This window comes from Eleutherodactylus coqui, chromosome 3, assembly GCF_035609145.1.
Source record: "Eleutherodactylus coqui strain aEleCoq1 chromosome 3, aEleCoq1.hap1, whole genome shotgun sequence".
NCBI classification, from domain to species: domain Eukaryota; kingdom Metazoa; phylum Chordata; class Amphibia; order Anura; family Eleutherodactylidae; genus Eleutherodactylus; species Eleutherodactylus coqui.
In genome coordinates this window covers 183,834,350-183,851,915 of record NC_089839.1, presented here as the reverse complement: position 1 = coordinate 183,851,915, position 17,566 = coordinate 183,834,350, and the positions used below count along the sequence as shown (strand labels likewise).

General features: G+C 41.5%; 1 protein-coding gene across 2 annotated transcripts in view; it reads right to left on the bottom strand.

The window, feature by feature from the left end:
* PTPRG (protein tyrosine phosphatase receptor type G) overlaps nucleotides 1–17,566 on the bottom strand; it is a 525,693-nt gene that overhangs the window by 136,263 nt on the left and 371,864 nt on the right. Inside the window, exons 11-13 of one of the 2 annotated variants that reach the window (XM_066596618.1) lie at nucleotides 13,169–13,218; nucleotides 7,754–7,811; nucleotides 6,979–7,401 (exon numbers count right to left, since the gene is read on the bottom strand). In XM_066596618.1, the coding sequence (XP_066452715.1) occupies nucleotides 6,979–7,401; nucleotides 7,754–7,811; nucleotides 13,169–13,218 (531 nt within the window). Of the gene's footprint in view, nucleotides 1–6,978; nucleotides 7,712–7,753; nucleotides 7,812–13,168; nucleotides 13,219–17,566 lie in introns of both variants that reach the window. The other variant, XM_066596617.1, reaches the window with a different exon arrangement.

The window sequence follows — 17,566 nt, the reverse complement described above, 5'->3', positions numbered from 1 at the left end:
CTCCGATCATAGTGGATTTTTGCTGTGGATTTCATATTACATGCTGAACTTGGTGTGGATTTTACACCCTCATTTAAAGAGGTGGAATTCGTGCTGAAAACCTGCAGCATAAATTGACATGCCGCTAATTTAAAACCTGCGCCGCAGGTGAATTTATGCAATAGATTTTTTTTCCGCAGTGTGTGGATGAGATTTTAAGAAATCACATCCATACTGCTAGTAGGGTAAAATGTTGCAGATTTTTAACAGTGGAAAATGCACAGCATATCCACTACATGTGAACTTATCCTTAAGAGCGCTAGCTCTATAGAACAGAACTCTATGTTAAAGAAGCAGTCCAACCAAAACTGGTTCCGAGGCGGCGGTGCATGACACAAGGATTCTCTCTTTGGTGTTCTTTGAATTTTTGTGTAATGCACCACCCCCTCAGGTCAGGCACTATTGGCTTCCAACCTTTGTCACTAAAATACAAGCCCCAACCAAGCAAAGCATGCTGCGAGCTGTGATCTGCAATGGCTGGTTATGGCTTTAACTGTTGGGTTACAAAAAAAAAAAAAATACATCAGATAAACACTCAATCTGCAGTTTTTAATATTATCCTAAATTTGACTCTAGCGTGTAACATGACTCAAACACAGGCCTCATAAATCAAAAACCACCTTGTACATTTTGGGCCTCCCTGTTATTAGGCCAATTTTTCATTGACATATTAAAAGAACCATAATTTTTGTATTTTTCTATCTAGGCAGCGGTACCTCCAGTCGCCATCCCCTGAGCTGGATTATGGAAATGGACTGTATTGAATGTCACCCTGTTTGCCACCTGAAGCTAAAATAAACATATGTTTTGCTGTTAACCTTCCTGGCTTTTGGAACTCCTTTCCACTGGGGGACCTGCACCACGCTACATTGTAAGACCATCTCCAGGAGCAGAGATCAGCACATACCATCAAGTCCCCCATTATTCACCGTAGTGCAGGACTTATTTTTTTTTTTCAAGTAACACTTTGCACTACGTCAGAAATTGCCAGTAGGTAAGACATTAAAGAAAACGTTAGCACAAATCAACATTCACACCAGTGGGATAAAGTTAATTATAAAGCCATACAAATTACTGCACAAAGCCAATGATTAATGGCCATATTTACTACCCACGAACATTAAAGTGCCTTGCTGCACAGCCTTGCTTAATGTTTGGCCTGGAAATGCATTAATGAGCCACTTTGCTGATAAAAGGAGCCAGTAAAAATATGCTGTGGTCAAAATACTTAATATAATGGACACATTAGGTCATTATTAGCAATCTGCAACTGAAAAAGGCTAGAGCCCAACTACAGAGCCAGGTGGTTGTTAAAATGAACTTGGGATCATGAAGTCATGCTTGACACAAAGTTTCTGATCATTTCATCTTGGGAGCGATCATCAGCATTTAATTGGACTTGCCACCCAAAATATTATGTTAAAGGGTGCAGATTGTACAGAGTTTAGTAAAAGAAACTGCAAGAACCTGACGACTAAAATCGAGCAACACATTCTAACAGAACAGCGCCCTTTGTGGACAGATTGGAAATAACCACTTTTTTTGTTAAATTGGGTGATGATTCTTACAGAAACAAGAACTCAACAAAATCTTTCTTGTCTTGATATTGTATTGGAACTGATCATCTCTGTGGGAACCGCTGAAGCGGACAGGGGATCAAAAAAAAATAAATAAAAGTCAGTGGTTTTTTTTCACCTCTTTCTCCCCTTGACATCAACCCCTCTGGGAGGCATTTTTGATGTCCTTAAATGCATGTATTGGGCTACCAACCATTTTTTGCAGCAGTGAGGCTGGACTGACATCTAAATTTCCCTCTGCTCTCTCCTATCCTGCACTTAGAAATAAACTTTGTTTGCTCTCTTTTTTTCTGCATCATCTTATCAGCTAATTCATGACCACAACAATCAGTCCATTCTTAGTGACAGATCTCCCAAGGAGACCTAAGGCCCATTTTCACATTACCAACAAATTTGTTCTAAAATGCACGATAATCATTACATCCAAACGTGAAGCGATTAGTGCACTATTAGTTTGCTTTTTGTTTGCCGCTCAGTTTCAGCTGGCATAAAAATCATCACTGATTCGCTCACTTCTCGTTTTGTCTCAACGCTCCCCACTTGGTGATTCACATAGAATGTGACCGACTGAGCGAGAAGTGAGAGATTCTCAGTAATGATCTGCCTGTCTAAACATTCTGTATGAGCGCGACCAACTAGCGGTGACGTCACTCACTTGTTTAAACGAGAATCGTCCCGTGCAGAAGGGGGATTAGGGTACCGTTACATAGCATGGCCGTCGGGCACAGGAGCGATAGTCGTTCAAATGAATTGAGGCAAAGTGGGTTGGGGATCGTTCTAGCCCTTCCGCCTCCATTTACAGTAAGCAGGGGATTGTGTGACTCCTGTTTACAATGAGTGAGAGGCCGCTCACCAGTCATTCTGTTTCTATGAACTGAAATGGAATGACTAGCGACAACTGAGCGACTTCTTGCTTAGTGCCCTGTCAAAGGCCGTGCATACAAGGGCGACAGTTGCCGAAATCGCTCCTTTGAGCAATTATTTTGGCAAAAATCGGCCAGTGTAAAGATATCTTTAGACTGCAGTGCTTATATAGAATGATATGTAGAAGATGCAGAAGCCAAAAAACGGCACAAAATTTTTCATTAAACCCTACTGCAGAAATGATTGGCAGCCCATTATACATGCATTTATAGGGAACCTGTCATGACCTTTGAGCCCCATAAACTATATTATACAGCTCAAAGGTCAGGGAATGGGGAGGGAAATTTCATACTCACTGGGCGCCCAGTTCCAGTGCTCTGTTCCTGCGCTCACACAGTGCGACTCTCAATCCCGCTCTGTGTGCCCGCTCTCCAATTCATTTCTATGAAAAAGGGGCTGAAAAGAGTCCCACTGTGTGCGTGCCAACTTCACGGGACATACCGCGCTGGAACGAGGTGTCTAGTGATCTTTGAGCCCCAGAATTTAGTTTATGGGGCTCAAAGGTCTTGGGGGGCTCCCTTTAAATGAAAAATTGCCCTCCATAGGTCTCCATAGCATTAATGGTTTATGGATGCCCATAGACAGACTACACTGCATAGAAAGCACCTATTAACCCTACAGTCCCCAACATGAACGTGGGAAGGTGGGCCATGATAGGAGTGCAATGTTTGATTGGCCAGTTATCCCAAGCTCATCCAGGCCCTTAAGAAAGCTTATTATTTGTCAACTGAAGTTTTTGAGCTGAAGAGAAGAATTGATATAAAGCTGGAATTGAAATTAAAAAGTTGAAATAAACTGATTTGTAATAACTTAATTGTGAAACAAAAAAGTGACAAAGGCTTAAATTCCAAAGAAATGATCAACGTCATGAGGTCACAATGCTGCAGCTGAGGAACAAATTGCTACCGCTGATTGTCTACCTTAAAATTCCCAGTTCAGAACAGCACGGAGCTGCCCTCTGCAGGTTACATGGAGAACAATGAGCTTCTGACAGCAGGTATTGATTAAATGAACTATATTCCACTCGGTGCCATTAAATAGACGAGAAGCCTCTAAGTTGCGGCTCTCCAGTTGCTGCAAATCTACAACTCCCAGCATATCCTGACAGCAGCACATTGTCATGGGATGGCTGGCGTTGTAGTTTCACAACACTTGGATAGTCGCAGATTAGCGATCGCTGCAACAGACTATATTAAAACATATCAAGGTACACGGATGATTTTTCCATCCATTTTTCAGACCAAAAAAGTGGTCAGAAATTTAGATGAAAATAGATGCATTTGAGCTTTTTTTTACACTAATAGAGACTCTTTTTCCTAATGAGCCCATAGGTCTCCACAAGTCGGTTCCAAAGTTATGCAAGTGAACAGAAAAGAGTCATCTGACCGACAAGCATAACACCAATTCATGATCTGCCGAGATAACCACACCCCCTTTCTCTGGATGAACATAAATTCCTGTGTAACTGGGGATTCAAAAAGCTGTCCATCAAGAGAAAGAGGCCATTTTTTAACCCAGAAGCTCATGAATTAGCATGACTCTTGTTGACCCATGGACAGGTGTCCCAACTCTTAAGTTTCCAGACAACTCTTATACTGCTTTGCATATGGCACAGGATAACTTTGGAATCTAATTGTGGAGGTACATGGGTTCATTAGGAAAAGAGAGCATTAGAAGTCATTGATTTTTTTAATCCCCTGCCGGACAGTGAAGTCAGTTTTAGGGGTGAGAGGATGACCTCTTCTTTTAATGAATTAGGCTTACAAAAGAAAAGGTTTGGTCCTGATAAGGGTTGTCCAAAATACGACTTGCATGACGGGCCAATAAGAGATTGGTTGAGGCCTCCACAGATCCTGAAAATACACCAGTGTAAGCAAGACCACCCCCGAGGTTTCTCTAACTTACATTCATTTCAATTGCGTGTGCATAGAAAAAAAATTATATTTCTAGGACTCAAATAATCACCAGTGACCAATTTGTCTCCTTAGATTAGTGAACGCTGCTAATTTTGGAAAGCGTGGGATCCATTTACACTGAACAACTCTTAGAGAAAACTACCTACAACTGAGATCTGTAGTTATAAATGGTGGATATCAGCTTACGTCATTAGAAAAGGGGAACACAAGTCGGTGGGATGTATAGATAACCCAACATGCTAACATTTATGAGCATTACATCTATAATTTTGGTGGGCAATGCCCTTTGCAGGGGCAGTACTAGGGCGACTTCTTCATAATTGAAAAAAATGAAAAGTACATGAGACAATTCATAGAAGTAGCGATCAAATAAGTAAAGCTGTAGAGGCTGACATTGTCCATTGGAATTTAATACAAAAATTCTACTCATTTTATGAAAAGTTACTATTTTTATTGATAAGACTTCACTCTATTATTATAATGACTATCTGCTCTTAAAGCTATAAATACCATTGTGTATGTGGATATTTGCGCATATTCCACGCACATAAAAATTAGTCCAGTGAAGGTTTTTATAGAGTAAAGGAGGATGTTTATTAACACTTGTTTCCTTGTGGGGGTATATGCTTTTTAATGGTACAGATTAGAGATGAGCGAACGTACTCGGTAAGGGCGATTTCGCAATCGAGCACCGCGATTTTCGAGTACTTCACTACTCGGGTGAAAAGTACTCAGGTGCGCTGTGGGTGAGCGGGGGGTTGCAGCGGGGAGTGGGGGGGAGAGGGAGAGAGAGAGGGCTCCCCCCTGTTCCGCGCTGCTACCCCCCACTCCCCTCTGCAACCCCCGCCCCACAGCGCACCCGAGTACTTTTCACCCGAGTAGTGAAGTACTCGAAAATCGCGGTGCTCGATTGCGAAATCGCCCTTACCGAGTACGTTCGCTCATCTCTAGTACAGATATTTCCACAACTATCAAAAACTTGTAATAGAATTTATTATAAAAGGAAAAAAGAGCTATAAAAAGCACAAGAAATCTTGCAAACTGGCTCCACCTGCCACCTTAAATGTGATACTTCCACCTTAACAGAACTGCATGTCTGTCTGTACATTAGAAAAAAAAAGCACAAGAAATGTTCCACCGTAGGATCACATACAGCCCTGTATTTAAGCAAAGGAGTTGTGCCCTTAAAGGGAAATGTCCAGTCTCCAGGTTAAAAAAGAAAAAGAAAAAAAAAAAACACACAAAGAAGAAAACAAGAAGTGAAGTAGTGATGTCATTGCGGTTATCAAACTTTCCTTTAGTCCCCTGTGTTGCTGTCTCTTCTTTCAAATATTGCACAGGTTTTCCTATACATTTCAACATGCCATTGCTTGTAAGCAGAGTACAGAAAATACCTCCCTCTGCTGGTTGTCCAAGAAATTGCATGGGTGAGTACCATAATTCCAATATTATATGAGCAACATAGGTCATCAAACTCAGCAAGCTGTCAAAAATTATACACCCATGTACACACTGATCAAAATCTGTTGGTGTCCTATGATTTTACTAGGAGACTGGAGTTTTAACAAGGTTGTGGAGAGTTATAAAAAAAGAGAAAAAAAACATGATGGCTTTTTTACAGAAAAAAAACGACACCTGCCCACAGTTTGTTGCATTCAATAAAACCACTTTCATTTCCATGGAACTGAGTTGCAATAACCAAAAATGACCCATGGACAGGTGTCACAACTCCTTTGAGTTTCCATATCTTTGCAGTCACATTTTCAGTGCTCACAGCAGTTGTCCCACAGAAATATCTTATACCCCCCCTCCCAACGCTGATTATGAGATTGGGGTCCCTAATGCCCTCAAATGAATGGAGCACTGGTTATACATGTGCCCCACTCCATTCATTTCAATGCCAGAGATAGCCAAACACTTCTCAATTTCCAGCAGCCCTGTTGAAATGAATGGAGTGGCAGTACACACTCATGACCAGCCCTCTCTATTCATTCAGAGACACTCGGGACCCCCATTCTTGTCTCGGGTAGATGTCCTAGTGATAGGACCTCCACTGATCAAATACTTATCTGCTATTCACAGAATAAGGAATAAGTTATTTTTGTGAGCCAACCCCATTTATTAAACATCCCACTGCGTAGAGTATCACCATTGTATCGAATTACTCTTCAGTACTCTCCATTGTAATCCCATCAATAGTGCGAAAGAATAAGAAGTACTGTACATGATTCTGAAAGTTAATGAAAACATTGGAAAAAATTCTTCATCTCACATTTGGTAACAAAAAAAAGTAAAGATTGGGAAAATTACTGAACAACAGATTAAAAAAAAAGAAAGGAATGAGTGATGTCAAGACATGGAGCAGTGAGGTTAGTGATATGTACAGGAATCTTGAGCAAAGGTTAGTTCTATGTACAGAAGTTCTGAACAAAGGAAACATTCTTTTAGTAAGAAAAGTCAGTAGTTTTAAGGACAGAGAAGATACTGGTTTAGCCCCGAAGATGATAGATCTAGTCACCAACCTTGGTTAACAGTGGATCTGTTGTCCAAGTCTGTCTCATCTTTTTCTGGACTATATGTACTTTGATCCAAATCATAATCTTCTGTGGATGGCACTGTGGTTTGTAAAGGGACTGTACTTCCAGCAGGTGTATCCCAGTCATTGACGTCTATTAAAGAAGTGTTTTGTTTTTGCTCAGAGTCTATTAAAGTTTCATTAGTGCCAGACTCTTGTTGGCCATCAGCACTTTCTCTAGTCGTGTTGGACTCTGTACGGTTCTGCACATCTGAAGAGTTTGTGGCTACATTGCCTTTCTCCTTCTTCTCACTGTCCTCGCCTTCCTCCTCTTGTTCTCGCTCACCCTCTTCCCCCTCGCCTTTCTCATTTTTCTCCCCCTCCTCAGCCCCTTCGCTGTTTTTAGTGGGAGAAGCATCATTGTCGGAGCCTGTGGATGGTAAAGGTTCAGTAGTAGACACAACAGGCCTGGCAGCCTGTTTACCAGCAGAAGAGGAAGTGGGGAGGCGAGTGGGCCAAACAGTGCTAGGAAAAGAAGGTAGACCGCCACCACTAAAACCAAGACCAGCAAGAAGAGTACTTGTCACCACAGAGGCCACCGTAGCTTGGCTCCCACTTGAAGAAGGGCCCATCCCAGTGGCCATTGAAACAAAAGAAAAGGGGATGCCAGAGGAGGTCCAGGTGGAGGATCCAGAACTGATTGGAGCCATGTCAGCGGAGGAAGCAGGGGAAGCAGTAGGCTTATAGAAGGAAAGATCAGAAAAGAAGAGTCAGTACATTACCTGGCTTAACACTCTTAGAAAGTGCACTGGTAGAAATCTCTCTCTGAACTTTCTTATTCTGTATTTAAGATAAAATAAAACACTATTTTCAATCATAGGACATGCAGGCACTTTTGAGTCTTATTTTGGAGGAGTCAGTATGACCATATTTTGCATGGTAAATTATTGACTTAATTGCGCCCAATACATCTATTGTATGGGTAGATACATAGTTGACAGTTGAGCAGCATCAACCTGTAAAAGCTAATCCCTGTCCTTGTTTACACAGTGCCTTGTCCATATCGCATGGGCTGCTGGGCCTGGTACTCCTGCTTGCCCCATTCAATCGAATCAAAGACAGACATCCATATAGACAAACCGCTGCTTAACCCCATTCCAATCCAATTTTGGATACAGGGTTTCCTAAAAGGCTTTCTCTTTTTGCTGTTATACAATGGTGCCATCTGCTGGCTAAAGCCAGTGTGTGCGCCAGAGAAGCTCCGGCAGAGGAGTGGCTGGCAATAGATGGTAAGAATACCCTGTTGGACGTCTTCTGACATTGGAGCTGTACAAGCTTCAATTTCGAATGTAGGAAGACATCAGACAGTGGATTGGAAAGGGTTAAACAAGGGGTATTGCCCAATTGCAATGCACATGGCTTTCGATGCTGCTGCATCAGAAGCCCTTGGTGACAGCTGGACTGCCGCTGCAATGCATACCTGCCATTTAACTCCCTAGAAGTCAAGGTCATTAAGTACTGTGCCAGCTAAGCAGTTAACAGAGGAAGCACTAATAACTCCCCTTGTTACACGGGGTGCCAATGGGTTATAATTGCAGCTGGAGGGCTTACAACAGCTTCCATGTTTTCCATCTACAGAAGCCTTTTAGCATTGATAGATTTAGCATATAATGTAAAACTGACAAGCATAATAAATTGCAATACAGAAGTATTTCAATGTATTATAGAGGTGATCAGAGGAATGCATGTTCAAGTCTACTACTGGGATGAATAAAAAAAATTAGGAAGAAATGTTCAATAAAGTGTTTTGCTTGATACAAAAAAAATTACATGTAGAAAAAAAAGTGCCAAAAAATTAAATATATATTGAAAAATAGAAAAGTCCCAGCAAGAGGACTGAAATCTCACTTTGGGTGAATAAACAGCATTGCATCTGATCCGGTTGGGAGTCCTGCCTATAGTTTATACATTAACCTGAGATCGAGGTTATGACGCTGGCAACCTATTGTTATATAGACTTTTTTCATAATTCTGCTCTTTTCTTTTGAATTTATATTTATGATCAGGTATTAAAAGAAGTGGTAAATTGATGAATTCTATGGTAATATTTATATCCAATGCACCTGCATCTAGCGGTTTTATGCCGCGGGAATCACGCAGGGAGAATCAAAAAAGTCCCTGCTGGTGTTCGCGGAAAAACTTGCTTTTTACCATGCTTTTCCACGGTTTCCAGGAATACTATATTAATGGAGACCTCCCGCCGCCGAAAAACGCGGTAAAATAGAACATGCTGCAATATGTTTCCTGCGACGTAAATCCACGGCAGAATCCTCTATGTGAGGACTGAACCATTAAGTTTAATAGAACCTAATAGCTGCATTATTCCGTCGTGGATTTACGCCGCGGGGGAACGTGGCATAAATCCGTCCACGGGCATTAGCCCTAATAGTAAGGGTCCTATCTGAAATTTGATCAAAATGTGTGCCAAGGACCTCAAATTTATAAATGTAGCAGTAGTGGATTTCAATATTCCCATATTTGTTTTTGCCATGTTTCTTGGTGTTTGCAGTGTGCTGCTATGCCCTGTCTAGACGTTAACTCTTAGTCGTCCAAAGGTGAAACTATTCCGCTATTTTGGGAACTTGCAAAAAACAGCAAGTCAATACTATACCATGACAAGAATGGGCAGCATTAGAAGGGTGACTCAAAAACGTGCCGATTCACACTTTCTGTGCTAGAAGACTAAAAAGCGCTATAAATAATTACATTTTTTCAATTGTCAAATCATCTTATAACTATATTTATGTTAAGTAAATAATTGTGAAAAACAAATAAAATCAGAAATGTAAGAATTCTAAAACATCACAATATAAGCTTCATAATAACCAAACCAAAGAAGCTCAACTATTCAATAAGTCTTTAAAGTAGAAGGTAATTTCTTTTGTGTTGAGCTTTTAATTACATTTCTGTCCACCGGATGTCACCATTGTGTCATCTACCGTCAGCATATTTCCCGCTTTATTATGCAGTTTAGCGACATAAAAAAAAAAAATTGGCACAGCGTGAAGAATAAGGATTTCCTAACAACATTCAATTCACTTCCTCCGGATGCAGAGTTTAAGGTCCAAAGCAAAACTTGGATATTAAGTGCTACCTGTTATTATTACAGCTGTGGAAGCAGAGTGCTATGTGCATGTGATGGGCAAGAGAAATAAATAGTGCTAAAAGGAGAGAATGGACAGAAGGATAAATGAATAAAGAGGCTATAGAAACAGACACAAGGACAGAGACAGATAGAAGGATAGATGGATTTAAAAGGGTTGTCTGGGATTTTTACTATTGAGGATACATCCTCAGAATATGTCATCAATAGTTGATCAGTGGTGGCCCACGTCTTACTCCCCCTGATCAGCTGATCACCAGGCCCACTGTCAGTGCAAAAAGCAGATATTGCACTGTACATGTGGCAGCAGCCTGGTTTGGTATTACAGGCACTGCTCCAATTGAAATAACTGGAGGCTGTGCCTGTTGTACCACCCCAAGCCACAGTCCGTGATATATCGTTGTGGTAACTGCAATAGGTTGCTTATCACAAAAAATCAAATTTTGGTTTATTGCACACTGGTGGCCAATCTAGTGAATTACACCAACTGCAATATGCCCTATGTCAACAGACCAATGAGTAAACTCAGCCATTATCATATAATTCGAAAAGCAGACAAGATGATGGAGGCAAAATGGGAATGTTTTAAGTCTCTCCTGTAGAGTTTTCTAGATTTGACATACAACCTATTGCAGTTACCACAATGATATGCTTCCAGCACTGTCCGCACTTTTTTCTCCCCTGTCGTCCTGCACACAGGATCTCCGACACATCCAATACATCTTTGGAATCGTGTCACCCCTAGGCATCATGTTGTCCTATCCAGCCGAATTGACAAAGAGGTTCTTCCCCGAAACGCGTATTCCATTGCTGGTTTTTAATTTTTGAAAAAATAATTTTAAAAAAGTGCTTTCACCATCACACATTGGACTTTGATCTACATCTTCTAGTAGCTTAGAGTGTTGCGCCTCCATACCAGTTCTTTTCACATCCTTTTCGCCACACTAACATCAGGCCTGACAAACAGCTGATCAGCAGGGATACCAAGCAGTGGACTACCGTTGATAAACTACTCATAACCCATCCTGAGGATGTGTCATCAATAGTAAAAGTCCCAGACAACCGCTTTAAGCTAGCCATACACATAAGATGTAACTATATCAGCTGAACCCACTAATTTCGGTGGTACCATCTGCCCATCTATTATTATGGGGGTCGCCGAACTCTCCCCCAATAGTAGAGGTCAGGGAAGAAAAGGTTGCAACAGTTGAATTTCAGCTAGCCTGATCTTATGGTTCGTAAAAACACACTCATTGTTAAAACAAAAAAAATCACCCAAGATGAATTGTCAGAATCGAATGAAGCTTTCCATGTGGGATTGTAACACTGATATTAGTAAGTGATTACAATATCAGAGCAAAAGGAGAATTTATTGTGGAAAATGAACCCCTTGAAAGGAGGTTCTAGTACCCTGTTGGGCCGCCTCTAGCTTGGATACAAGATGTGATACGGGCGACCAGGAGGCGTTCAGTTTCTATATATGGTATCCTGTGGCATTTCTGTGCACATTTGCTGTAACTTAACCTCTAGATTGTGGAAACAAGTAGGCTGTCGAAGTTGGTGTCCCAGATGGTCCCATACATGTTCTATTGGTGATAAATCTGGCAACCAGACAGGACATGGAAGTGTGGCAACGTTGTGGTGGCATTCCCGTAACACCCTTGTGTGTGTGGCCAAAAATAATCCTACTTGAAAATGCCTCCATGAAGCCTGCCCATGAGAGGAACACATGTGGCTGCAGGATATCCTGGACATATCACTGAGCTGTCATTGTCCCTCGTACCACTACTAGGGGTGACTGACTATGGTATGCGATGGCCCCCCCAGACCATCACACTAGCAGTGGGGACAGTGTGCCGCTCCACAGCAAAGGCAGGATTGAGGCGCTCACCCCTAGGTCTCCAGACACAAATAGAGCTGTGGTCCGTGCCCAAACTAAATATGGATTTGTTGTTGAAGTCAACCTGGTTCCACTCTGTAGCAGTTCAGTTTCAGCATTCAAGAGACCACTGCAAACAGAGGTGACAGTGGATGGCCATCAAAAGCAGTACACGTAATGGGCGCCATGAGACCAAATGTCCTTTAGGCAAGAACTTGGAAATTATTCCGACACAGGGACCTGTAATGATTGTCACACCTGTCTCTGGATAGTAAACAACGAAACACTTGGAGCTGTTCCTGCTTGTAATTTAAACGGAAAATCCTCTGAACTGGTGGTCTGTCAAGGACATCCTAATCCTGGTCACCTTGTGTGCCCTCACGCATCCACTGGTCCCAAAAATTCCTGACAGTCTGGTCAAAATGTCCGAGGTGGCTAGCAATTTGTCAATACGTCCATCCAACTTCTTGCATTCCAAAAATGCCCCCCTTTCAAACTCCGGTAACTGGGCAAAATCTCTTCTGAGTTGTAGAGGTGTTGAGTGGTCAACAAGCTCCACACAAGCGGAAAAAGAGGTCCACCACACACAAATAGGCCACGGACGGAACCAATTTTACGGCATCAGGTGGCAAGACAATTCATCTAATCACACAAGTGTAATTTGCATATCTGCCTGAGATGTAACTGTATGCCGAGTTTTACAGCAAAAAAACAACTCATTTTAGGTGTTATATTTTTTATTTGACAAAAGGTGTATAAACTGGCACCATCTACACTAGTCCCTCCATTTAGAACACGTGTATGCTTAGCTGTGCCTAGTGGGCAGGTCTCTGGGTGTTTGAGAAGAATAGCTGTCGATTGCTTTCTAATGTGTATGGCCAGCCTTAGAAATCAGAGATAGAAACGTGGAGAGACAGATTTTTAGATTTGAAGTTTGCAGGGTTACATTTATAGTTGGACCTAAAAGGAACATTAAATCATTCGCAGTAAGGGACCTTGTAGACTTTTGAACTCTTCAAGCCCCATTTTATGTTTAATCTTCAGGATAACAATTTTACTATATTATTAGAAGACCGGCCGATGACTAGTTTATAGAAAAGAAGCTTCATCATAAAACGGATAAGCAGAAGTGAGGGAAGGTATTCCTATACTTACCACTCCTGTCTTCACAATCCTGGTCCCTTCAAATATTCGAGTTGTGTTAGCTGTAAAAAAAAAAATAAAAATAAAAAGTTTAGAAGCAACCTCAAGATTATATTATTAAAACATTTCCAACAATGTATTTTTTTAAATTTGGAATTTGCTTAGCTGGATGATGAGTAGACTACTAAGGAAGGGATGAAGAGGGCAGCATAAAGCCATGAAATAGACATATACAATATTTATTAAAGCAACCCTTCAGTCCTGGACAAACAAAGATAACTGCACCGCTTCACACAAATAGCATTGGCCAATCAAAGCAGCGTTCTAATACACAGTCTGTATCAGGTAACATTAACATCTGCATCAGAGAAGAAGCGTGACCACCTTTGTTTGTCCAGCATTGGAGGGTCAGTTTAAAGCGTTAAAGCCAAACTTGACTCGAAACCCTAGAAATGTAGATATGACTGAATTTAATTCTAGTATTTCTCTTCTAGAGAGATAAGTGGAGATATTTCATAGGGTCTTCACAATGAAGTACAAGTGACTAGAGATGAGCGAGCATACTCGCTAAGGCACATTACTCGAGCGAGTAGTGCATTAGCCGAGTATCTTCCCGCTCGTCTCTAAAGATTCGGAGGCCGGCGCTGGTGACAGGTGAGTTGCGGCGGGGAGCGGGGGAGAGAGAGGGAGAGAGAGATCTCCCCTCCATTCCTCCTCACCTTCTGCCGGCCCCCGAATCTTTAGAGACGAGCGGGGAGATACTCGGCTAAGGCACTACTCGCTCGAGTTATGTGCCTTAGCGAGTATACTCGCTCATCTCTACAAGTGACCCTACTCAGGACAAATGTTTAAAAATGGTTATAAAACTTCACATACACTCTTTAGAGTTTCTTAGAGACTTTTACTATCGAGGACCTATCCTCAGGATAGATCATCAATAGCTGGTTTGGTACTACAGGCACAGCTCCCATTTAAATAATTGGAAGATGTGTCTGTAGTGATAAACCAAGCTTCTGTAATGTTAACTGCACTGTTGCACTGACAGCAGACCCGACAATCAGCTGATTGTCAGGGATACCGAGCTGCTGACCCCTGCCAATCAACTAATAATGACCTATCCTATGGCAATAGAATAGGTCATTATTAGCAAAAGTCCCAAAGAACCTCTTTAAATTTTGAAAAGTGATTAGGATGAAAAACATGCTCTTCTAACACTACCCCATATCACCCAGCTTCCTAGGTTTTTGAAACGGATCAATGGAGACCGCATGGTGACCCCCAAATTTTCCCCCCTCCTGTATATACTGTATCTGAAACTGGTATAAATGTCTAAAATGAGAAAACCTTCTTAAAGGGGTATTCCAGAGATTGGGCAAATTTTTTATAATTTCCTTAACCTTTCTACTTATTGCCATTATTCCAAATGTCCATCTAAATCACCAACTCCAGTGTCTTTTTTTGCCACCTGCACCACCGCTGCTTTTCAGATTCAGATTTCCACACTGTTATTTAAAATAGCCACAAGGGAGTGCAAAAAGTACATCTCTCACAATGCCCCATTACCACTGGGCATGCCTGACCAGTAAAGAAGCGGAGCATACAGCTTGTAAACAAATGGATAGCAATGGAGAACTAAGCAGGGGAACCACAAGCAAAGTAATATCTCCACAGCTTTGTAAAATGTTATAAGATTATGTTGCAAAATTACACGTTTTCGCCTTACGAAGAATATAACTAACTTTGATTCACCGGAATAACCCTTTAAGTTTTCCCCTTAAAGACATCTAATCAGCATTACTAAACTCCAACTCCTCAAGGTCCCCCAAACAGGTCAAGATTTTAGGATATCGTATAGACAGAATACTTTATGAGGCCCTGACAAGGACTTCTGTAGAATACTAAGGAACATGACCTGCTGGGGGAAATTGAGCATTGGATATCTGGTGCCTTAAACTTAACCCATTCAGTAGGCTACACCTTAAAGGGCTAGCCCAAGAGTGGAAAAATGGGGTCTGCTTTTTTTTCCTCCCAGAAAAGTCTCCCCTTTTATCCAAGGACTTGTCAGGTTTCGCTTTTCAGTCCAATTCATTTAAATAGGGCTAATACGCAATATTTGGGTAGATAAAACACTGTTACTTGAAACAAAGAAAAAAAACAAAAACCTGATCCTTTCTTTCTATTCCTGCACACCCCCTTTAAATGTCACATAATTTACATCAGGGTACAATAAACAGTATTCCTATGTAGATGTGCTCTTTCCCCCAGGACTACCTAAAGGCATACAGGCCTACTGTGCCTGTAGGTAACTCCAGCTCTGTGTATATAGGTGCTTTACATATTATATTAACTGTAATCGAGCGCCTGGATGAGTCTACAAACTTCCTAGACAGCAGCGAGTGTTTGTGGCTGGAGTGAAAGTCACAGAGGAAAGGACGGACAAGGACATTCACTACCAATGACAAACGTGACCGGATAACTGTGGCGAGATCAGCTGTAAATCCCACCGCACGCGGACCGTTAGGGATCATTCACATGTGTAAATACGCAGCATATTACACACGTATTTTCTAAGCACGTAATACCCAGGGATTTCAATGGGTTCATTCAGAGCTGCGCATTTTTCACACGACTTTCGGCTACGTGAAAAAAACAATACAGCATGTCCTATCTTGGTGCATATTACACACCATGATTGCCAATTTTAAATCAATGAACATGCACAAGATTAATTCGATCTTGTGTGCATAAATATGCTGCCTATTTACATGAGGCAGAACACAGGGCAACAGCGGATTTCGACCCGTGAACAGGCTGCGTATTCACGGACTGAATTACACATGCACCCATGTGAATGCACCTTTAGGTCTCATGTCTACGGACGGAGCAGGATACACCTGCGGGAGTACCGCGTTTAAAAACGCGAGTGCCTGCAAGCGATCACGTAAATCCGTTGCGGAAATCCCGAGGCCTCTATTAATACTATATCAATGGAGACCTCCTGCGGCGGAAAAACGCAGTGAATTGGAACATGTCGCGATTTTTTTTCCCATGCCGGAAATCCGCGGCAGAATCACGCATGTGAGCTATTAGGTTCAATAGAACCTAATAGCTGCGTTTTCTGCCGCAGAAAACGCGGCAGAAATCCGTCTGTGGGCATTAGCCCTTACACACAATTGTAAGCATTACTATTTGCATTTATCTTGATGCGGCTTTTGCCTAAACAGTTTTTTTCCTGATTCATATAAATGAGAAAGTAATCATTCTATATTATAAAATTCTGCAACTTTCTCATATACTTTGTGTATCAATTCCTCACGATTTTTAATATTGCTGTTTGCTGTCGGTGAATGGCAACCTTTTTTTTTAATCACCTGTGCGCTTACAGAACACCCCATAATGGAACAAGCAAGGTAAGTACACTTAGCGCTGTTTTTTTTTGTTTTTTTTAAATGACAGAACCCCTTTAAGGCATTCAATGAAACACATGGCTACCATCTTCAAGAAATAATACCCCTGTTGTCCATGGGCTGTTACCAGTATTACAGCTCAATTGCATTCACTTGACTGGAACTAAGAAGATGCAATACCAGACACAGCCTGTTGACAAGGGTTGAAATGTTTCTGGAAGGAAGCAGACATGCATTTTTAACTCTCATACAACCCTTTACACCATTTATACAAACCTACTCACTGGCCTCTTTTTAATGTATCTGGGCCACTTGGCAATGGACAAATAGTGGTAAAATGGTGGTTGCGACAGAACTCTAATTTTCCCTCATAGGGCAAAAGAAAGTTGTCAGTGGATTAGAAATTTTCATTAAATTTCACACAATAGTCAGCCTTTTTGAAACTCATTTCCACACAGCTCCGTACACCCTACAGTGGCCTGACATGGTATTGCAGGTACAGTTCCAATTCCCTTCAACGGGAACTGTATCTACATTACGATGTACAGCCACTGCCATCTGTAGGGAGATATGTCTCTCTAGCTCTAAGTGGCCAGGCGAACAGCTGATCGCCAGAAGTCCTGGGTTGCAGACCCCTCACCGATTAATTTGATGACCTATCCAAAGGATAGGTCAGTCAATCATTTAGAGCTGGACAACCATTTTAATTTGTAATAAGTTTGTGATTTTACCGCAATTTGTACATTATTAAAAATACCTAGTATCTGCTTTTAACCTAGGAGAACATTTCTTTAGAGACTCTAAGTCTTATTTGCATTTTGTTAAAAAATTTCCGAATATCTGAGAGTTTTTCAGTGATTTTTTAAATTCTCCCACTTGATCAGTTTGGACATTAATGGGCATCCTCATGAGCGCGTTATACCCATGTTCTCAACTCTGGTTGGGTCACCGGTAAAGAAAGTTCTAATGCATGGGGTAAGTAACGTTCTATAGCTTTGGGCCT